The sequence below is a fragment of the Prionailurus bengalensis genome, chromosome E4 (genome assembly GCF_016509475.1).
Source record: "Prionailurus bengalensis isolate Pbe53 chromosome E4, Fcat_Pben_1.1_paternal_pri, whole genome shotgun sequence".
Taxonomy (NCBI): domain Eukaryota; kingdom Metazoa; phylum Chordata; class Mammalia; order Carnivora; family Felidae; genus Prionailurus; species Prionailurus bengalensis.
Window position 1 is genome coordinate 67,349,022 of NC_057360.1, and position 21,884 is coordinate 67,370,905.

The 21,884-nt window shown below is 60.2% G+C and overlaps 3 protein-coding genes across 3 annotated transcripts; 1 reads left to right on the forward strand and 2 right to left on the reverse strand.

Annotated features, from left to right (window-relative positions):
• The first annotated feature begins 379 nt into the window (after window positions 1-379).
• On the forward strand, window positions 380-6,141 carry MEX3A (mex-3 RNA binding family member A). The gene is made up of 2 exons (XM_043567877.1): window positions 380-934; window positions 4,532-6,141. Exons 1-2 carry the CDS (start codon window positions 481-483, stop codon window positions 5,638-5,640), a joined length of 1,563 nt encoding a protein of 520 aa, XP_043423812.1. The 5' UTR covers window positions 380-480; the 3' UTR covers window positions 5,641-6,141.
• Window positions 6,142-10,963: 4,822 nt separating this feature from the next.
• Window positions 10,964-17,198, reverse strand: RAB25 (RAB25, member RAS oncogene family). The gene is made up of 5 exons (XM_043567924.1): window positions 16,881-17,198; window positions 14,050-14,245; window positions 12,669-12,862; window positions 11,746-11,826; window positions 10,964-11,321 (listed from the first exon to the last, which is right to left on the reverse strand). Exons 1-5 carry the CDS (start codon window positions 16,921-16,923, stop codon window positions 11,194-11,196), a joined length of 642 nt encoding a protein of 213 aa, XP_043423859.1. The 5' UTR covers window positions 16,924-17,198; the 3' UTR covers window positions 10,964-11,193.
• Window positions 17,199-18,284: 1,086 nt separating this feature from the next.
• Window positions 18,285-21,218, reverse strand: LAMTOR2 (late endosomal/lysosomal adaptor, MAPK and MTOR activator 2). Its single transcript, XM_043568928.1, has 4 exons — window positions 21,005-21,218; window positions 20,593-20,755; window positions 18,678-18,767; window positions 18,285-18,473 (listed from the first exon to the last, which is right to left on the reverse strand). The coding sequence occupies exons 1-4, from the start codon at window positions 21,070-21,072 to the stop codon at window positions 18,417-18,419; spliced, it is 378 nt and encodes a 125-aa protein (XP_043424863.1). The 5' UTR covers window positions 21,073-21,218; the 3' UTR covers window positions 18,285-18,416.
• Between the last annotated feature and the right edge of the window lie 666 nt (window positions 21,219-21,884).

A 21,884-nucleotide genomic window follows, 5' to 3' on the forward strand; every position in this document is an offset into this window, starting at 1 on the left:
TCCATGCTGCTCCATCCAGTTCATTTAAAACAAAAGAGTTTGAGCGCTGGAAGGGGCTGGGCTCGACTGGGGGCCACTGGGCGCCGCTCCCGGACCGGGGCTCGGTGCGGGAGCCTGAGGGGGGCGTCTGGACGGCGGGGTCTAGAGCCGCCCGGGTCCGAGGCGGGAGGGGTGGGGGCAGAGATCCCGCAGCCCCCCGCCCCCCGTCACCCCCGGAGCGGAGACGAGAGCGGCTTCCTCGGTTTTGCTTCTCTTTCCCCCCACCCCCACCCCGGGGGCTGGGGCGAGGGGAGTCGGGTTACAGGGTGTTTGGGGAGGGGGGCTTAGGGGGAGGGTCTATCTTTCTATCTCGCTTTCTTCCCCCCTCCCCAGTTCTTTGTTCCCCCCTCCCCACACGCCCCCCTCCTCTCCCCTCCCCTCCTCTCTCCTCTTTTCCCTTCCACCACCTCTCTCCCTCTCTCCCCCAGCTTTTGTTTCGCCATGCCTAGTCTAGTGGTATCTGGAATAATGGAAAGAAATGGGGGCTTTGGAGAACTAGGATGTTTCGGGGGAAGCGCTAAGGACCGAGGGCTGCTGGAAGACGAGCGCGCCCTTCAGCTGGCTCTCGATCAACTCTGCCTCCTGGGTTTGGGGGAGCCCCCCGCCCCCACGGCGGGCGAGGACGGGGGAGGTGGGGGGGGCGGCGCCCCCGCGCAGCCGGCCGCCCCCCCGCAGCCGGCCCCGCCGCCGCCGCCCGCGGCGCCCCCGGCCGCCCCGCCGGCGGCCCCCGCGGCGCAGACGCCCCAGCCCCCCACCGCCCCCAAAGGGGCCAGCGACGCCAAGCTCTGCGCTCTCTACAAAGAGGCCGAGCTGCGCCTGAAGGGCAGCAGCAACACCACCGAGTGTGTCCCCGTGCCCACCTCCGAGCACGTGGCCGAGATCGTGGGCAGGCAAGGTAAGCGGGCGCCGGGACCGCGGAGACGGACTGGAGTGGGGGGCACCCCATCCCAGCACGGAAAGTTCATTTCCTCTCTCCTTGCCCGCCTCTGGCTCTGTCCCTTCCCCACAAAGGGGGACCCGCCCCCTACCCCGATTTCCAAGTGCCACAAAGTTCCCTGCCACCCCCAGTCGGGACTGTTCTTCGGATCCTTCCTTCCCCAGGGCTCTGCCTTTAGACAAAGAAATAGCCTCTCACAGAGAGAGGGAAAAGGGAGGGGGATCGGTCTCCCAATCCTGGGAGGCTGTCCGGAGGGGATGTCCACTCCTAGCCGGAAAAACTGGAGGAATGCGCAAAGAGTTGCTCAGAAGCCCCTGCTCCGGGATCTGCTCGTGGGCTGGGGAGGGGGCACCCCTGGGACCCCCTACAGCTGGAGTTACAGACTTTGGGGGAGACCTGGCCCGGGAAGCCAGACTGAGTATCTGTCTCTTTGTTGGGCTGAGTGCAGGAATGGAAGGGGGTGTGGCTCATGGGAGGGTCCCAGCCCAGGGGAGAAGTGGGGAGGGGGGCTGCTGGGAGGAGGGAGTCCTGTGGTCACCCACACACCAGAGTTGAACGATCTGTGGGGTTTTGGAAGGGGTGCCTCCAACGAAGTGCCACGTCCTGGCGTGGACCCGTCCTCATCCCTCTCAGGCTTTTGTTCTGGGCTGGCCACGGCCAGGGGCCAGAGGCCTGGAGAGGGGTCTCTGGTAGTGTGAGAGTAGGACAGGGCAGGAGGGGGCCTGCAGGGGGGCTGGTGAGAAACCTTCGGGCCGAGGTTCGGTTGGAGGGCGTGCGCCTGGGTGTGTTGTTGGGGTGGGGGGTGTAGAATTAATCCAGTGTGGTGTGTCTGATACCACACCCTCCTCAGCTCCAGCATCCCTGGGCGGGTGGGGGTGGGAGTGTTGGTGAGGGTCCAGACTGAGCAGACGGGATCTTGGGGACCCTTCCCTCTCCCAGTTTCCCAAAGGGGAGTGGGGGGGGCGGGATTTGGAAATTGCAAGGGGGCTGGGCTGGGAGGTAGGGGTGGGGGAGGAGCAGGGGAGGAGCTGTCCCACAGTGGGGAACAATAGAGGAGCTGCTTTCCGGCTGGGAGTGAGGGAGGAGGCCGGCTGCGGGCAGGGGAGGAGGGGAGACCAGCAAGGGGGGGGCTGCCTACCGTACACCCCACCTCATCCACCCGAACTGCTTGGGGGTTGGGGGCATTTTGCAGGGCGATCCAGAATGGAGGAGGGAAGATGCCACTCCCCTGCACAGCCCTCACCGCCCCCCCCCCCCCCGGGGCGCTCCATCTCGAGATTCCTGGTTTAAAAAGTTGGATTTCCTCTTGTTGTCAGAAACTAGGGACCCCGAGCCCTGGAATTGGGTGGGGACACTGATAGCTCTCCCTGGATGCCGGGGTGGTCTTGGGAGGGCCCGGGATTTCATGGAGTCATCTGCCTCTGCAGCAGACGGATGGACCTGTCTCTCAGAAAAGTAGGGGGATCTCTCCTATTCGGGGAAGAGAAGCCCCCCTCACCCCTGAAGCACGTGGAAGTCCTCCCTCTTGTCTAGCCCCCCTCCCTGGGCCGCAGCGCCAGGACTCCTCTTTTTGACCTCTAGAAAGGTGAAGCCCCGTGGTCTTCTTCGGGGTTCTGCTTCTTCGGTGTTCCAAAGCCCAGGATCCCGTCCACCAGCTCTGCACCTCCGGGCCCCCAGCTTTTCTTCTTACTCTCCTGCCCTGGCCTGTCTGCCCCACCCCCACCCCCCACCCCCAAAGACACCCCATTGCTTCAGCTAATGGACCTAGAACTTAGAGCCCCCGGGTGCCCAGCAGATGCCATGTGAGTGGAAGTTGTAGGAGAGGGAGTCACTGCTCCTCACACCTCCAGGCCTCACAGAAAGGAGGACCAGCATTTACTGATATTAGAGCAGCAAGGATGTGGGCTTGACAACAGGTAGGACTTCTCAACTGCCAAGAGGCCTGAAGACAAGAAGGGAGGAGCCAGTTCTCCTTCCCGAGGTCTCTTGAAGGTGAGGAGCACTGCCCTCAACGCACCCCATCCTCCCCCCTGCCCAATCTGGTGGGGCTGGAGAAGAAGCCACCTGGAGAGAAGGGAGGAGAGAAAGCCCCCCCCCCCCCCCAGCTGCCCTCAGACCCGTGGCTGGAGGGCTGGGGCCCAATGGGAGAGCTAGGACCGCTGGCATGGGTTTTGGGGGGAATAGGGCACGTGGTGGGGGCTAGAAGAAAGAGCACAGTATGTACCTGCAGAGCGGTGGGAACGTGTCTCCATGTGCGCGGGGGGCAAAAGTTGTGGGCGTGCAGAGGAATGTGCTGTTTGAGGGCTGCGGGTGATGGAGATGGGAGAGCAGGGTGTGCGAGAGGTTCAGACACAAGCAGTCCGTGTGTGAGTGTGAGTGTGCACTGCGTTTGCACCACGAGTCGTGTTTAGATAAAGGCACACGGTGCATCACGGCTCCTAGGTCCATGTGTGTGCAAACTCACACGCGTGTGGCATGTGTGCTTCGAGGAAGCACGTGAGCCTGGCTGCGTGTGAAGCCAGGGGGCAGAGAGACAGAACTTGGGAAAGAGGAGAGAGGCTTGGCCTGTCAGCCATCAGGGGGCTGCGGCCTTCAGAGATGCTGTGTCCACGCCAGCCTCCTGGACCCTTCTCTTCCCCTTCGCTGTCTTTGTCTCTCTTTGTCTCGGCTCTCCTCTTTCTCTTCCTGCCTCGCCCCCCAATCTCCCAGCTTTAACCCCCTCTACTTCAGAGCGTCAGTGTGGGTGCAGAATACCTTGTCTGTCACCTCCTCAGCGCCCAGCCCATCTCAGCGCTCCTGCCCCCAGGGGACAGTGTGGCTGGAGTGTCCATGGGCTCGGGTGCTGTCCCTCACACGCCATTATTTTTATCTTCATACTTCTTTCCCTCTTGAAACTGATTCTCAGACCCTTCCCAGTCTCCCACACTCCACTGGTTGCTGCAGACGTGCTATGAATTTGGGACCCTCTGAGACGCACTAATGGGTGGAAGGCACAGGTCGGGGGGGGGGGGGGGGGGCGGGTGATCATAGATCACAGAGCAAATGGGTGTCAGTGGTCCCTGAGTAGACTGGAGGACACGTTTAATGGAGGTCAAGTCAGGAGATTGTGGGGTTACCGAGCAATTCGGGGCCCTACAAGGTCAGTGTCAGCCTTGGTGGGGGGGGGGGGGCGGTGTGATTAAGTGACCTGGAAGTTTGTGAGCACTCAGGAATCAGTGGAGACATTGAGGGAACAGTACGTGGTTGGGCGGAGTTAGCAGATTTGAGGTTAGCAGCTTGTCCGGGAGGGTCCGTGATTATCTCCCGGTTTCAAGAAGTGATTGAACTTGGAGGGTCCTGGCTGGAATCCGAGCGAAAGTTGGTACATTTTGAAATCTGTGGTGGATAGAGGCGTTGGGGAGACCCGAGACGGGGGACGGTGGAAGGCAGGGGGCATTCGCACCTGGGGGCCTGGGTCTGAGTAAAGATCAGGAGCCGACTGGCCCCAGCACAGACCTTCTTGCCCTGTGAGTTTCCTTCTCTCTCCCCTCCCCACCCCCCCACCCCCCACCCCAGGCTGCAAGATTAAGGCTCTGAGGGCCAAGACCAACACGTACATCAAGACCCCGGTGCGCGGCGAAGAGCCCGTGTTCATGGTGACCGGGCGGCGGGAGGACGTGGCCACAGCCCGACGGGAAATCATCTCGGCGGCCGAGCACTTCTCCATGATCCGCGCCTCCCGCAACAAGTCGGGCGCCGCCTTCGGCGTGGCGCCGGCCCTGCCGGGCCAGGTGACCATTCGCGTGCGGGTGCCCTACCGCGTGGTGGGGCTGGTGGTGGGCCCCAAGGGGGCCACCATCAAGCGCATCCAGCAGCAGACCAACACGTACATCATCACGCCGAGCCGCGACCGCGACCCGGTGTTCGAGATCACGGGCGCCCCGGGGAACGTGGAGCGCGCGCGCGAGGAGATCGAGACGCACATCGCGGTGCGCACGGGCAAGATCCTCGAGTACAACAACGAGAACGACTTCCTGGCGGGGAGCCCCGACGCCGGCCTGGACAGCCGCTACTCCGAGGCCTGGCGGGTGCACCCGCCCGGCTGCAAGCCGCTCTCCACCTTCCGCCAGAACAGCCTGGGCTGCATCGGCGAGTGCGCGGTGGACTCCGGCTTCGAGGCCCCGCGCCTGGGCGAGCAGGGCGGGGACTTCGGCTACGGCGGCTACCTGTTCCCGGGCTACGGCGTGGGCAAGCAGGACGTGTACTACGGCGTGGCCGAGACCAGCCCCCCGCTCTGGGCGGGCCAGGAGAACGCCACGCCCACCTCGGTGCTCTTCTCCTCCGCCTCCTCGTCCTCGTCGTCGTCCGCCAAGGCCCGCGCCGCGCCGCCGGGGGCGCACCGCTCGCCCGCCGCCTCCTCCGCGGGGCCCGAGCTGGCCGGACTGCCCAGACGCCCGCCGGGAGAGCCGCTGCAGGGCTTCTCCAAACTGGGGGGCGGCCTGCGGAGCCCCGGCGGTGGGCGGGACTGCATGGTGTGCTTCGAGAGCGAGGTGACTGCCGCCCTCGTGCCCTGCGGACACAACCTGTTCTGCATGGAGTGTGCAGTACGCATCTGCGAGAGGACGGACCCGGAGTGTCCCGTCTGCCACATCACGGCCACGCAAGCCATCCGAATATTCTCCTAAGCCCCCTGCCCCAGGCCTCCTGCGTCCCTCCCCAGGGGCCCGCCCTGGATCTGTTTTCCACCAGGGCCTTTTGGAAATCAGTGGTCTGAGGGGCAAGGTGCTTAGAGATACTCGCTCCGTGGGGAGGGGGAGGGGAGGCGATGGTGGCTGAGGAGGGGTAGGCCACTTTCAGAGCCTCTGGTCACCCCAGTCCTGGAATGGTGGGGAGGGGGCCAGGCAGGAGATTTTACTAGAGTTACAACTCTGATACCTCAACACACCCTTCAATCTGGAAGCAGCTAAGAGAAACTTTTGTTTTGCGGGAGGTGACCGTTAAGGCACCCTGACCCCCTCTGTCCACCTCCCCATCTGCATCACACTGCCCCTCCCTCTGCGGAGGGGATGGGGAAAGGGAGGGGGACAGGTTCCATCTGTATCTAGAGGTGCTCTTTCCAATCCTCAAGCCCTCTCTGGCCCTGACCTTTGACCTCCCAACATGACCCTTTAGACCCTCCACTGCCATATCCTGTTTGGGAATCTGTTCCTGGGTTTCCAATGGTGCAAGGGGGTTGGGGCCCTTTCAGAAGTCTGCACAGATATTCCGGGCGGGGGGGGTGGGGGGAAGCATGTCAATCTATAAAGGGCTCAGAGCTCATCTCCCCGACAGAGCTGGGTGCAGGGGTCTGGAGAGAGAGCTCCTCTCTGCCCCTCCGCCTCCCCGCCCCCACCTTCCCTCCATTGGGCTCTCCCTTCCCTTTACTGTTTCCACCGGCTCTCCTCTTCGCTTCCCCTTGATGGCTGCCCTTCCCAGCCCTGTCCTCCTCCCCTCTCTTCCCTTCTCCCCCTCCCTCCTGCCCCTTCTAGCCCAGCTTTGGGTTCACCACCTCCCCTGGGGAGAAATAGGGGAGAAGAGCATTTGGATGGACCCCCCACCCCCATTTAATTCCTCTTCTGGCATTCGGAGGCCCTCCCCACTCCAAAGAAACACCTCTCATTCTTGATGGAATGTATCCCCATTTTCAGTGACAATTTGAGGAGGGAACGAATACTGGGGTACATCAAGGGTCGAACCCCCGCCTCTACCGTCTTTGGGCATTGCATTTGGGGAGCGGTTCTCGGGCTGGGTTTTCTAGCGGCCGGCAGTGGTGGAGAGCCAGGGTCGTGTGTGTGTGTGTGTCTGCTGTTCAAGGGGACAGGAAGGAGCCTGAGGCTGGTGGATGGAAGGGCCCCCCCCTCCCCCTGCAGCTCCCACCCCTGCGCCCCTCTCTGGGCCTTACCCGAACCCCTATCAGCGGGCGAATCATGAAGTCTCTGTCCCACCCATTGTGGCTGAGGAGAGAGGCTGGGTCTTCAGAAAGAGCTCAGTCCCAGGCCGGTCGGGATCGTGGTGCCGCAGGGCCCCATATTGCTAACAGGCCTTGCATCGCCCCTCCACTGCTTGCCCGAGGCTCACTTGGGGCTGCCACCAGCCTGCCACCCTCCTGGTTCCGCTGGCCGGGCCGGGAGAGGGTGGGGGGTGGGAGTCCCAGGAGATTCTTGTATATAGTGGGGTGGAACTCTTCCAAGTGATCTCTGAGCACTTAGCTCGGGAATCCCATTCTGTCTGATGGAGAGGGAGTGCAGGGATGGACGTACAGGGGGGATTTCCTCGTCTCCTTCCTCCTGTTGTGAATTAACTCACCTCTCCTCGGCCTACCCCTCCAGACCACCAGCCAGGGAGGGGAGAGGAAGGAGGTCACAGTCAGGAAAACTGGCCGCTGACAACTTCCCTCCTTCCCGCCAATGTGAGCCATCCTGAGATGTCTGTACAATAGAAACCAAACCAAATGGGCACCCCCGGTCGCCGAGGGGGGTGGGGAGGGGGGTGGGAAGAAGGGATGTCTGTCTGTCGATCCCCCTCCCCCTCTCCACCTCTTACCCACGAAGGCAGAAGACTGTTACTCTAGGGGGCTCGGAAAATTCAATCCCACCCTTACTAATTGAGCCAAACCTAGAAACCAACGCAAAAACACATAGTGAGAGACAAAACAGAGGAGAGAAAGCGTGAGAGGGAGCGAGATAGGCGACCAACGCAAAGGAGAGAAAACAAAAATAGCAAAAAAAAAAAAAAAAAAAAAAGCAGTTCTTTATAATTTAATATTCTATTTTAATAAAGGCGTTTATTACCGTATAAATGTAGCAAAGAACCTGGGCTAATATGAAAAAAAAAGACTTTTTATTAGGTAATTTATTATATGAAAAGGATATTTTATTTTATGATAAAGTGATCCTTAAAAAAAATAAAAAAACTTTAGAAGGTTTAGAATATATGTAGGGAGAGAAGAAGAAAAAAAATACATTTGTATTCAGAGTTAAATCTTAAAAAAAAAAGTGTTTTTAATATATGTTCGGGTTTACGTTCCTTTTTTCCCCCACTTTTTTTTGGGGAGGAATGTCATTTGCTTTTCGTGGGGAGCATCCTGGGATGTGTGGTGGAGACAGGGGCTGGGGGAACCTGGTCCTTCTGGGGCCCCACAAGTAGATTGGATTTCACTCCATGGGCCCCCTCCCCGCTCCCCTCCCCCTCGGGGGAGCTGGCAGAGCCAACAAAGGAAGGGATTAACAAGAAAGGAAGACGCACTAGGACTGAGGATCCTGGGCTGCCCCCCCCCCCCCCTTCCCCTGCCCTGTCCCAGGGGCGAGTGAGGAGGGGGAAGTCCAGAGCTGAGGCCTTGCAGGCCTGCGGGAACCCTCAGAGAGGTACAAGATTTAAGAGAAATAGTTTTGTTTTGTTTTGTTTAACCAAAAATGAGAGAGAGAGAGAGAGAGAGAGAAGAAAAAGAAAGAAACCGAGGGGTTTAAAAGAAAAGAATACTACAAAATAATAATTATTAATAATAATAATTCAAATTTATTTCATATAATCCTAGAGAAAAAGAAAGAATTACTAGTTACTTAGTAGACAATATTCAGATAGCTTAAAGTTTAGTAGCATTGAGGGCCCCTGGGTCCAGTAGAATGTATAAAAGTTGTAACGAAACAGGAAAGTAGGTGAGGGAAGCGGTCAATTCCACCCTGCATGTGAGAACTCGCCCATGTCCAGGTATCCGGGTGCGAGCAGGTTGCTAGTTCAGGTGGGGAGCTTCCAGTCTGCTGGGGTTGATTCTGAGAATCCTTGGATTTTTAAATTGTAGGACAAATAGATGAGGGGCTCGGTCCCCAGGGTCTTTGAAAGATGGCATTGATCGTTTCAACCGCATGGGAGCTGGGCGGGGCGGCAGAGAAGGTGAGCACATTTCTCCTGCTCTGTGCCCTTGCACCTGGGGGCCTGCCATCAGGCGCATCCCTGGTCTCTGCAGAGCAGCCCTTACTCCAAAGTGGAGTGTCCTCTCGGGGTCTCGGGGAGGGTGGAGCCTGCTTCTCCCAGGCCCAAGGAAGTCCTTCTTGAAGAGTAGCCTCCATCCACCCCGCTACGGATTGATTCAAGAGCCTGGTAGGTCGGTCATTCTAGAAACAGATTCGCACACGCTTCCCACGGTCGTAGAGCTTCGAGAGGACTGAGGGGGTCGGCACCCCCGTCCTCGTTCCTATCCAATATTCCACGTAGCTTTTGGCCTCCGAGGCGGTGGTGGAGGTCGCAATCTCGGTAAAGGTTCTTTACAGCTGCACTGTGCCCCTTTTCTCCACAGGTTTGCTGTATTGTCTCAAAGAAGTTAGACTCCAAGAAGGACTTCCCACCACTGGGGTATAGGGGAGATGCTGTCCTTGAAGGCCTGGGAGAACAGGGCTCCCAGGGGTACGAAGGCAGGGGGAGGGCAGCAGGGACTTCGGGGGACCCTGCCTCTACCCCTGTGTTTCAGCCCACCCCCAGCTGTGAGCGGTCAGGTAGAGGCCACCCGCCGAGCCCTGGCCTGGGGGACAGCACCCTCCCCACAGAAGACTGGGGAGCTTGGCTTTTGCATGTAAGAAACCCGCGAATCTTTCTTAGCACTTGCCTTCTAGCGGCCCCAGCTCAGGGTGGGCCCTCCTGTCCGAGGGGGTGGCGGGGGCCCCTCAGCTCTGCTTTGGGCACGTGGAGGCTGCTCCTTGACACCAGTGACTCCGTCATGCCCCTCCCTGGCCCTAGGCCCCCCCATCACATCTCCCTCTCCCCAATTTACTCTTCTCACCCCACCTAGGGAGATTCCCCCCCCCCCTGCTCTTTTTGTCCTAGAAACCCCGCTAGTTCGGGAAGGTAGTCTGGGGTGGGGAGGGCTTCCCCTTCCCACTGGAGGGTGCGGGTGGGGTAGGGTGGGGGGGGGAGACGGCCCTGGGGCAGGGGGACGGTCTCTCCACTGTAGAAAGTAGCGTAGGATTGTGGTCAGACTTAATTCGAGGCATCTAGCGAAGACACATACAAACCCACCGAGGAAAAAGATTTCAAAAGCAAAATAAAGGCGGGAAATGAAACGGACCCATGAATAATCAAGTCAAAGTAATGTTGCACAAAATGCAGAGAAACCAAGAAGGGGGAGGGTTAATGTATTAAATGTGCTATTAAGAACTTAATTTTATTAAAAGTATTATTAATTAAGGCTCTGGCCTCTTTCTCTGCATCAGAGTCTGACCCACTGTGGGCTGGGTGAGGGGGTTTTCTCAGGGGTGACTGGGTGCCCTGCCCCCCCCCCCCCCCCCCCGTGCAGTGCATGGGAGGGAGAGCTCCCACTGCTGTTCACAGCTCCCTGCTTGAGTCTCCAGGTGCTCAGTCCCCTCCTGGGGTGTGGGTAGGGGTGGAGGGGTGCATGCACCCTGTCCTGCAGAACAGGGGAAGGTGAGGCTGGGTGACACAGACCCTGCTTGGACAGCTTGGACTCCCCCTCCCACCCTGCCAGGTTGGACACCCCCTTTCCTCTGTGGGTCTGGGGGGCGGTCAGGCGGCAAGCTGGATGTGAGACTTGGACCTTCCACCTCCCAGGCTTCAATCTTGCCCAGCACACGCAGGCTGGCCCTGCCTCTCCCTTCCCTCCAACCCCTCCCCTGCCTCCTCCCCTCACCCCTGGCATTGGAGCGACCTCAGTTCTTGGCATCAGGGCCCTGGGCACCAGATGGTACCTGCCGGTGATTTCCTTTGTCTCTCCTTCCAGATACCCCATCTTGGCCCTGCTGTCCTCCCTCCCCCACCTGCCCTGGGGGTTGGCACAGGGAAGGCTGGGCACCTCCCGCCCCCTTGGCACTGTCCCCAGACCACAGGACTCTAGAGGCAGCTGGCCCCGGGAGGGGGGGGGGGTGCAGTGGGTGTGGTGGGGAGGGGAAGGAGGGGGAGGGAAGCCCAGAGGGGCCAGAGGTGAAGGGGAGTCAGGGATGGGAGCAGCAGGATGGCCAGACGTTGGTACAAAACACAGCTTTATTGGAAGACTGAGTGTGTGTGGCGGGGGAGCAGGCAATGGAGACATGGCAGGTGGGGGGACCGTGCTGACCTCAGGGCCCTGTGGTCTGTGGGGCTGGGAGCAGGGAAGCATCCGCTCTGACATCTGGAACCACCACGGGGCAGGGGCAGGTCCCCGAGCTGGGTGGCGGTGGGGTAAGCCTTGGGGGCAGGGTTGGTGTGAGCCCAGGTCAGAGGCTAATGCAGCAGGCCCTCTTCTCACCAGGGCCCGGCTCCTGCCCAGCCTGGGCACCGCCCAGGGTGATGGCGTTGGTCCGGGTGCTGTTCTGCCTCTGCTTGGACACTTTTGCGAAGATCTCTGAGGGGGCGGAGGACAGTGATCGGGTCAGAAGACTGAGAACCCATGCTACACACACACACACACACACACACACACACACTCCACACTGGCCTTACTGAACACTGGGTGTGGCCACACAAGGAGGTTTTGCTGGAAGGAAATGGAGTTTGGGCACCTGGGTCCCTTCTACTTACCTGGGTGAAGGGCTAATGCTTAGCTCCCTGCGAAGTGTAGCGTTCTGGTTCCTTCCCTAAGCCTCAGGCTTGGAGAGGAGAGGGCACTAGGGAGGCTCTGAGGAGGCTGGGGGGCCCCCAGAGGGGCTGAGGGATCATCTGGGGTGGGCAAGGGCTGCGTGTCTGCATTCCCACTCCTGCCCACAGGAGCCTCAGGGACGGGATGGGGGGGGGGGGGGGCGTTGCCAAATCCAGGCAGGGGCTCTAACCTTTGAGGACAGTCTCAAACGCCAGCTCAACATTGGTGGAGTCCAGGGCTGAGGTCTCCAGGAATAGCAGTCCATTGTTTTCTGGTAGGAAAAGAAACACAATAATAATAATATTTACTTAATGTTTACTATGTACATTCGCAATGTGCTATAAACCCTTGGCACACGTTGCTGATTTAACACTTAAAACAACCTGTGAGGTGGGTTTGAATATCATCCCTTTTTTACAGAAGAGGACAGAAGACCAGAAACACCGAGAGCGTCCACAAAGGACTTGCTCACTGTCCCCTATCTAGTGAGGCTGGGCCATGGGACGCCAGAGCCTGCACCCTTAACCGCTGTGTCCTGCTGCCTCTGACCCCATAAGACTCCTGGGGAGGGCGTGACTGGAGATGGCCATGGAGCTCTCACCTGCCACACACTGTGGATCCCTGAGTGGCCTGGCCTTTAACACCAATGACAAAATTATTGCCCATAAAGACAATCTTGGGGGGGGGGGGCGGGCTCATGGGGAGCTCAGTTGGTTAAGCATCCAACTCATGGTTCGTGAGTCCGAGCCCAGAGTCAGGCTCTGTGCTGACGGCTCGGAGCCTGGAGCCTGCTTCGGATTCTGTGTCTCCCTCGCTCTCTGCCCCTCCCCCACTTGTGTCCTGTCTGTCTGTCTCTCTCTCAAAAAAAAAATTAATAAATAAATAAATAAATAAATAAGTAAATAAAGACAACGTTGGGGCAAGCGGTGAAGCATAATGAGGGACGCAGGGTCCAGAGAAGGGGAGTGCTGAGAGACTGGGAGAGAGGTGATGGAGGTAGGGGAGCCCACGGAGGAAGTCCAGGCTGGGGCCCTAGGGTGGGAGCAGGGGGGCAGGAGCTGGGTGGCACGGGCCAGGCTGGGGGGGCCGGACTGGGTGGTGGAAGGCTCTCACCAGCGAACATTCGGGCCTCTTCAGTGGGCACCTCCCGGGCCTGGCTGAGGTCACTCTTGTTGCCCACGAGCATGACGACGATGGTGGCCTCGGCGTGGTCATAGAGCTCCTTCAGCCAGCGCTCTACCACGGCATAGGTCTGGTGCTTGGTCAGGTCAAACACCAGTAGGGCCCCCACCGCACCTCGATAGTACCTGCGTGGGGGGCGGCAGGAGCGACAGAGGCAAGGTCAGAGCACAGCCCTCAAGCCGAAAGGTCAGACACGAGACCAGAGGTGGGGTCATATGAAAGCTGAGGTCCAGGGACCCAAACCTAGACGGGGCAACTCCAGGGTCCTGCGTCTGATGCCGAGAGCCCTCCGGGTCACCAGTATTGCAGCCTCCAGAGTCACCTTCCTTCCTTCCTCCCGCTTTTTCTAGCCCACTGTTTCCTTGGGTCCTCTGTTCTTTTTTTAAAGTTTATTTATTTATTGGGGGGGGAGGGGCAGGGAGAGAGAGGGAGACCGAGAATCCCAAGAAGGCTCGGCACGATCAGGACGGAGCCCCGTGTAAGCTCGAACTTACAAATTGTGAGATCATGACCTGAGCGCCCCTTGGGTCCTTCGTTCTGATGTTAGCCCTGGATGGCCACCAAAGAGCACCTGCGCCCCACTCGGCCTCCTGGATGCCCCTTTCGGCGGGCACGTTCCTCACATGGCTCCTGCACCCGCACCGTCCTCTTCTCGCTCGAGGCCACCTTTCTAGGACCAGCTACAAGCCCACCCCATGCAGCAGTCCCTGAGGTGACCATCTGAGGCACCCCTGCAGGCATCCAGCCTCACTCCTGGGGTGAGATGGGGCTTTTTCAGGCTGTGATATCTGATTCTTCCGTTTTACTCATGTGTCAACCGAGGCTCAGGAGAGGCCAGGGGACCAGCCCAGGAGTGGCGAGCGTGCGTGTGACCGAAGCCCTGGACTCCTGCTTCCTGCCTCTTGGCAGGTGCTGTCCTCCGTCACACCCACAGACCACCCCCCTCACGTCCAGCCGGACACTGGCAAATGTCCTGCATGGGCGTCCGGAGGCGGAAGGTCCTCCGTACCCCAAATGTTTGTAAAATGCAGCTGAAGGGTCCAGCCCTTCAGGTCTGTGATGAAATGGCAGCGGTTGCTGAGTGTGAAGCAGAAGGGAGTCAGGAAGGGCTCAGGGGCGGCTGCTTCCCCTGCCACTAGCAGCCGGGGTCGCCGCGTCCTGCCTCCGGCTGCGTGGCTCACGGCACCCACCCGTGTCTCGCCGGGGCCACGGTGTCCCGGGATCCCCCCAGTGCGCACGGGGCCCGTGGCCTCTGCTCCACAGGCCTTCCCTGACTTCCCCAGCGCCCCCCCCCCCCAGCCCCCAGGCTCACGCGGAGGTGATGGCCCGGTACCGCTCCAGGCCGGCCGTGTCCCAGATCTGAGCCTTAATGGCAGCGGTGCCCAGCATGACCGTGCGGGTGGAGAACTCAACCCCGATGGTGGTGCGGCTGTCGTGGCTGAACTCATTCCGTGTGAATCGGGACAGCAGATTGGTCTTCCCCACGCCTGACTCACCGATCAGCACCACTGAGGGGGCAGAGAGACAAGGGCTGAGCTCGGGGGTCTGTCCATCCGGAAAGGGAGCTGAGCTGGGGAAACTGAGGGGGACCCAGGGGACTGCAACTCTGCAGGATCCATCCTCCCCGGGTGAAGGGCCGAGAGTCTGAAATGGGCTGCGGGCCCGTAGGGCTTCTTGGCCTGGTCCGTGGAGACACGACCGCGTGGTCAGCCCCCGTTTCTGTGATGGGGCGCCGTCTGTCTGTGGGGGTCAGTGTTCAGGGGCCGTGAGGCTGGCAGGGTGTGTGAATACGGACAGAGACGTAGGCAGTCTGGGGAGCATGACAGCGCCGTGCCTGTGTCTGTGTGTGAGCTGTGAGGACGAGGAGGAGGCTGGGCGTGCACGTGCGCACACACGTGTGGGGAGCCGTCGTGTGAACGGAAATGTGGGGAGAAGAATGTTCGGCGGGTGATCCTCACGGAGGGACACGGGTAAGACATGATGGGGCTGGGTGTTGGACCGGCCCACCCTGACCTCTGTCGTATGACAACTGGGAATAGTGATACTATCTATTTTACCGGTTGTTGCAAGAAATAAGTGAGATATCGCCCAGGCTGGAGTGAGTGTGCAAAAACCCGTTACCATCGAGATCGTTGTCGGCAGGCCGGTGTTATCACCGTCAGGTTTCCAGGGCCCAGGATCCACCGGTGGGGCCACAAAGAGCCTCGGGGGCGGTGGAAAGCGTCCAGGGCCCAGGTTTACCCGCCGCGGGTGAGCGAGGGGCTGGAGAAGGGCGAGGGGGCCGATGCAAGCATGAGCCGCTAATTGCGCAACACTGAGCACGCATCCAGGGTGACGGGAGGCCCCCCAGGTTCTGGAAAAGCAGGCTGGCGCCTGGGGAGCCACACGCTCTGGGCGCTGCTCCCCACTCGGCCTCTCACTAGCTAGTGACCTCGAACAGGTGGCTCAGTTCTTCTGGCTTTCAGTTTCCTTGTTTATAAAATGCGTCAAAGCCCCTCAGACTTGGGCAGGGCAGGAAAGAGCGGGGGAGCAGTGTGGGGATGTGTCCCTGCCTCCTCCCCATCTCCCCCCTCCCGGTGGGAGGGGCTCAGCCTGTCCTCGGGCCCAAGAGGTGCTCAGGGCAAGGGCTCTGGGGTCCGACAGACCCGGCTTCGCGTACGGGCTGGGTGACCATTTGTCTCGTCCTCGGCTGTGAAACGGAGACGCTGACTGTTCACACGGACTGAGTGCCTACTACGTGCCGGACGCCATCGTAAAAGCTTTACACACATTCACTCATATAATTCTCGCACTGGTGCCACGAGGCAAGGCCAGTATTATTATCACCCCATGTTTACAGACGAGGAAACGGAGGCACTTGGGCTTCGGTGGCTGGCACCAGATGCCACCGCTGGTGTGGCAAACGCAGAGGTGCCCTGCGGGGGGCGCTGGTTGGCCTCGCTTGAGGCCCTGGCGGTCCTGGGCCGCCTGCACCCAGCGTCCGGGCAAGGCCGGGGGCACAGCGCTCCCCGCCCTCGGCCGAGGCTTTGTGACCCTGGGCCGCACAAAGCTTCTCCCCGCTGCTCGGTTTTGCTTCCTCTCCCTTCCTTGCACCGGTGTTGATCCACAATAGACGTCTTATACCCCAGACTTCTTAGAGTCAACTTCCGGAGACCCCAACCCGCACTAACTGGTGACCGACAGAGCTGCCCTCTCACAGTCGATCTGGCCCCTGACCGCTTTCAGAAAGAGAGATGCATTTTGGGGTTGTTACGGTGGCCAACGAGCCAGAGCGGGCACATGCTGAGGGCTCGGTAAAGGTCAGTTTCTAGTAGCACCATTAGTCCCAGCCTCCCCTTCTTGGGAGAGAGGCCGGGACAGCACGGGTCCCCCGGCCCCAGCAGCCGGAGTCCCAGCTTGAGCGAGGGCGGGGCTGAGGCTGGGAGAGGCGGCGGGGTGGGGTGGCTGGGCCGGGGAACGATGGCTCTGCCAGGGAACCCCGCCCTGGAGGAGGGGTGCGTGGGGGCTGGGGACACCAGAGGGTCCAACGTAGGGGCTGAGGTAAAGGAGCGGGAAAGGTCATGCTCCCGGGGCCAGCCAGGTTGAACCCAGGCGCCTGCTATTGGGCCCACGGGGGCTGCCGAGGGACGGCCGACGGGGCCCCAGCCCTCAGTCTTCCAGGTTCTATTAGACCCTGCTCTCAATTTATGAGATCTTCCCTGTTTTCACCCCCAAATGGACAAAGCTCTCCTTTTCTTTTCTTTCCTGCACATGCACCCAGAGACAGGACTTTCTTCCTCTGGAGGTTGTTTCCTCTTTCTCAGGAGGGAAGTCCTCCCTGAAATCTGACCTCCACCTCCTACGCGGTGGTGGCTGACGACTCTTAGGGACGTGGGCTTCCTCTACGAAGGGAGCAGAGGGGCCTAACTCGGCCCTACGCAGGCTTGCTCAACATCCTCATTTACAGCAGCAGAGCCTTCCCGAAGCCCCAGGACTTTTGCCCTAGTAACCGGACCCTCCCCAACTCCCTGCAGCTTTCTTTCTAATCCAAAACGAATGAGGAGCCCTCAGGGGTCCAGGTGAGAGATTAAAAAAAACAAAAACAACAGAACGGGCGGGGCTTTCAGGCTCTGCTGGTCTCTTTTTTTATAGACCCCAACTCACCCTTGAAGACAAAGTTATAATCTTCCTCGGTTCTGTTCCCCATCTTGGCTCCACATGGAGGGTACGGGTGTCTTCAGGGACAGAGGTGACGGGACTATGCGTTGGCGCAGTGCCCTCAACCCTCAGCTCTCCAGAGACCTGGGTCCGCGCCTCCTCTCATTGGGGGTGAAGAAAACTTCTGCAGACAGAGGGACTGAGGGCGACTTCAGACTGGGCAGGGCCCTGGAGGCTCAGCGCTGGCAGGTGGGGTGCTGCGAGGAAGCCAAGGGGACGGAAGCTGAGAACAGGAAGAGCAGGCGGCAGGAGACCTGGGGCCCAGGTGGGTGGAGAGACGATGACGTCAGACAGGTTAGGCAGGTTGGGTGTCTGCTCCCAGCCTGGGCTCCCGCAGCGGGGCGGGCCGGCAGGGGGTGGGGGGGTGGGGGGGAGCTGGGGTTGGGGGAGGGGAAGCTGGGGCCCGCACGGCACCTGCAGAGAGCCATGCTGCTAGGCTCCTGGGACCGGGGATACACCTGGGTGGCCACCAATGAGTGAGAAATAGCCTCTCAGGGAACGGAAACCTATTGGCCTCCTGCTTTTCCTTCGGACCTTCCGGGAGGAGTAACTGGGGGCACGAGGGGAAGGGCTGTTGGGGCGAGGGGCTGGGGCTGACGGGTGCCCATCGCTCCCAGAGTTCTGGCAGCTGCTCCTCCCGAAGGCCCAGGGCCTGGGATGGGCGGTGTTCCCCACCCTGGGTGGAGCTGAAACTCACCACCTGCCTCTCCCCTGGGATGGGTCCCTTCCTAAGGCCCTGGGCTAGGGGCTGGTGGTTCCCTGTCCACGCCTGCTCGAGACCCAGGGTAGGGGGGAGACCCGGAGAAGTACATGGAGCGAGGAGCGGGCAGGATCTGGAGATGAAGGGCTTTGAGAGCTTCTGGATTGCTTATACTCCCGCCCCGGGATCTCAGGCCTCACGAGGAAGCCATGCCGTCTGCAAAGGGCCCTGATGTCCGGAGGGTCTGTGTGAGCCCTTGCAGGTGGCTAGCAAGCACTCTTCCAACTCCAAGAGCAGAAAAGGCATTCCACACCCCACCCCCCACCGCCAAGGTGTGACTGGAGGACACTGGATCTGCAGGGCCCCATAATCTTGCTGACAAGACCCCCACGGGCGCCCCGCTCCTCCAAGATCACTTGCAACGGTGTGACAGTCGGATGGGTAAACTCTCTCCCAGCGGCAGGGCCGATATGTCCTGTTGCTGGGAAGGCCAAGGCAGCTAAGGCATCACTGCGGGAGCCACTTGGCTGCCCGAGGGCAAGGTGAGGGGCCGGCAGGAGTCGCAGGCCCTCAGGGGTCTCCAGAGCACTCCGTGCTCCTTCCCACCTCTTTGGACTCCTCCCACTCAAGAAAGCAGCCATCACGCAAGATAGATAGGAGTTCAAGTTTATTCTTGGAAAAAAGTCTCAGCCTCCGGAACCGTCCAGAAAGGTTTCCCCAGGGAGCTCCGCCCCTCCAAACGATCACTGATCTTTTCTGACCCCAGCTCCAACCGAGGCTCGCTATGATGCCGCCACTTGGGTAAGGGGCTCCTCCAGGTACTGCACCAAAGCCTGGGCCTGCAAGAGGGGAGGAGTGATCAGGCCCGCACAGGTCTGCCACCAGAGGGGTCCCAGTCTACGTGGGCTCCTCCGCTGGGCGCCCCGCCCCCACCACACACAGGCTGGGTGACAGGAGGACTCCAGGAAGGCGATGGGGTGAGAGCGGACAGTGAAAAGCCCAGGCCTGGGCCCAGGGCTGCAGACAGAGGGGCACGTACACACCTTGGCCTTGAGCATCCCGAAGCCCACGGTCTCCTTGGCGTACATACACAGCAGGAGGTTGGCCACCCGCGTGATGGCTACACGGCCCTCCTGGTGGGGCGAGATCACGGGGTGTAATGTTCTGCCTGGCACCTTTAGCCCTTTCCCCAAGGGCTCCTCTTCAGAAAGGTTATCTTCCTTCCATGCCCTGGGCATGGCAGGAGCTCCAGACCAAGGGCTCTGGCCACAGCCCTGGACGTGAGATCCTGAGTTCAGATTCCAGCTTCAGCACAGCTCTCTACGACATACTATGGGAAACTCAATCTCCCAGCCGCTTGGTTTCTCTTTCTGCGACCCGCACCCCCCCACCCCACCTCATCCCAGCTGGTAAGGGTACACAGGAGGGGGTTTTGAATCTGCAAAGGGCTGTCCACATGGGTGATGTTTTTACTGTGGGTTCACCCCAACCAAAGACACTGCGAGGAGCTAGGGAGCAGTAGCCTAAGGTAGAGTTCTCTTTTCCCCCGTGGTAATGTTTCTCAAATAGCAGGTCTGACTCTAGGGTTAGATCAGTTAAGGAGGTGGATTAGCATTTAAAAGAAGAGAAATGGAGCGCGTCGCATGCGCGGTAAGGGAAGTACTGTTTCGTGAAACTTTTGTTTTAGTGGGCGGGGGGGGGGGGCGTGCATTGGGCTCTGACTTAAAAGGCATTTCTTACAGCTGGGGTGTGGACAAGGTGTCAGAAAACCACTGCTCGACAGCACCAACCCCAGGTTAGGCACGAAGAAGGAGTCATCAGCTGAACTGAAATGGCGTCCTTGGTTGGGCATGGGGCGAGGATGAGGCAGACAGCCCGGTTACAGTGCGTTACGGCCCAAATCCTTTGGGGAGACTTCACTCTTGGGCCTTTTCAGTTTGGTTCGCGAACTTTCCCTGGCCATCTGCTGTGTGCTGGGAGCCAGGTGCTTCACTCCCGGCCTCTCTGGCCTCACCTCTACTCACCTCCCCCACTCCCATGCTGTACCAGCTACATCAACCTTGTCCATCCTTGACCAGATGCTACTCTGCCTCAGGGCCTTTACGCTTGCCTTTGTCAAAAATGTTCTTCCCCCAGACAGCCACAGGGCTTGCCAACTTCCTTCAGATCTCTAATGAAATGTCACTTTTCCAGTGAGATGGTCCCTGACATACGCCCCACCTCACTTCCTTTCCCATCGCATTTTCAATACCTAACATCCCAGTTTTTTTAACTTAGACGCGTTTTACAGCACACGCAAAACCGTGAGCTTCTGTGAGGAGTTAGAGCTGCGGTTTTTTGTTCCAGTTGCTACTTTTTCCCTAGTCCTTAGAACACTGCAGGGACATAAACATTTGTTGGCCCAACAAACACAAAGGTGAGCGAAACAGTTTCTGTCTCCCGGAACTTTGCCGTCTAATGGCTACTTCCCCTTTCTAGACTGCAGCTCTGTTTTCTGTAAACGGAAGGAACAGGCCCAGGGTCTGGAGACTCTGCTGTGCTGCTGTGCTTCTGTGAGTCTGCGAGTCTGGGATGACGACACTGCACAGCTTACGTCCTTTCTTTTGGCCTTCACGACAACCTGTGTGCACGTGTGCACAGGTAATCGGTAATCGGACGGATTACCGCTTCCACCTTAGAGATGTGCTAGGGAAGCTTAGAGAGGTTGAGTGACTTACCCGAGGTTCCACAAACGACAGGTGGCTGGCTGACACCAGACGCCCAGTCAGACCCTGGGTCCCTGGCTCCTTCCTCACCACCACTTGAGGCACAGGGTCCTGCCCTACCATAATGCAGCGGCAGACCAACTCTTAGCCCTCAGAGATCCTGTCCCTGCCCCTCCAACCATCCAGGATGGGGTCCAGGTCGCCCCATGGGGATCCCCTTGGGGGGCAGAGGAAGTGGCTCTCCTCTCCATACCATGCAGTCCATGAGGATGAATTTGAGATTGTCTTCATTAAACGCTTGGTTCCCGTTCCGGTCGTAGGCGGCCCAGATGTTGCTGGCGATGGCCGCGGTGACCCGGGCGTCCGTATCCCCGTAACCGGAGTAAGCCAGCAGAGAGCCCTCGTTATTCAGCAGCCTGGCGAGTGGCGGCAACGGGTTCGGACGTGCCCGCGGCGGCGACAAAAAAACGTCCCAGCTCCCGCCGGGGCGCTTGCAGAAAGCAGGGGTCTGGGCAGAGCCTGTCCAGAACGTGCCCCGGGATCCACGCTCCGGTCTCCCCCCACCCCCACCCCTCCGGCCGCGGCCGCCCCGCCTTCCTCCCCTCCGCGAGACCCTTCCCCAGCGCGCCCCGGGCTCGCCGCTCGCCTGCTCCGTCCGCACTCACAGCGTGCTCTGGACACCGCCGGTGTTGGCCTGGCTTAACACCTGGGTCAAAGCCTTGGGACGCAGCATGCCTGCGGCTCCCAAGCCCCCGCTTCCGCGCCAGCCCCCGAGCCGTCTCCCGCGGGCCTCCGCGGGCACCTCCCCGAGCTCTGGGCCGCTCCGGAACGCCGCGCGACCCGGAGGTCCCGGCCGCGCTCCGCGGTGACGACGCAACACCGCCCCCGCCGCAGGGGGCGCCGGGAGTTGTAGTTCCGTGCGGCCTTGCGGCGCACCCTGGGAACTGTAGTTCGCCTTTCCCCGGGGACCACGCGGTGGAGGGGGGGCGGAAAGAGCGGGAGCGAAAAGGACAGTGGCAGTACTGGAAGGACGTTTAACCCCTCCCCGGGGACAGAAGCGTCATCATGCCCGCTTGACAATCCACGACCAGTAACTGAAAACAGCAATCCCCGTATTTGTCAGGCACACGTTTGTTACTTTTGAAAGCAGATTCCTACGTTATGCACGGCCCTGTGGGATGAGACCAAGGCTCAGAAAGGCCGCGCCTGCCGAACCCAGGCCCCTGGAGCCGTACTTAGTAACGTCGTGCAGGCCACGACCTTCGGGGGCATAGTCAGTCCTAGAGGTGAGATCTTGGGTGGACGTCCAGAAGTGGGCGAACTCAGCCTCCGAGGCGGGAGGGGCCCGGGAACGGAGCCAACGCGGTGACGGGGACAGCGTTTGGTCCGCGAGCGGGAGTCCCCGCGGAGGCGGCCGGCCTGGGCTGGCTGCTGGCTGTCGTGGGGAGCCCGCCCCGCCCCGTGAGGCCCGGTGCGGCGGCGCGGCCCCGGCTGCAGTGCCCCCCCAGGCCGCCCGGGGCGCTGTGGGCGCCGCTGGTCCGGAGG

Bases quoted from the DNA above. Each gene is read 5' to 3' on its own strand.
- RAB25 (XM_043567924.1), bottom strand. From the start codon at position 16,923: ATGGGGAACAGAACCGAGGAAGATTATAACTTTGTCTTCAAGG. The intron at 12,863-14,049 runs GTGAGCCTGGGG...CCCCCCACGCAG, and splicing joins TACCGGGCCATCACCTCCGC to GTACTATCGAGGTGCGGTGG. The intron at 11,322-11,745 runs GTTAGAGCCCCT...CCGCCCCCTCAG, and splicing joins GTTTGAGACTGTCCTCAAAG to AGATCTTCGCAAAAGTGTCC.
- MEX3A (XM_043567877.1), top strand. From the start codon at position 481: ATGCCTAGTCTAGTGGTATCTGGAATAATGGAAAGAAATGGGGGCTTT. The intron at 935-4,531 runs GTAAGCGGGCGC...CCCCCACCCCAG, and splicing joins CGAGATCGTGGGCAGGCAAG to GCTGCAAGATTAAGGCTCTG.
- LAMTOR2 (XM_043568928.1), bottom strand. From the start codon at position 21,072: ATGCTGCGTCCCAAGGCTTTGACCCAGGTGTTAAGCCAGGCCAACACC. The intron at 18,768-20,592 runs GTATGGAGAGGA...TCGCCCCACCAG, and splicing joins TCATCCTCATGGACTGCATG to GAGGGCCGTGTAGCCATCAC. The intron at 18,474-18,677 runs GTGTGTACGTGC...CCCCTCTTGCAG, and splicing joins TCGGGATGCTCAAGGCCAAG to GCCCAGGCTTTGGTGCAGTA.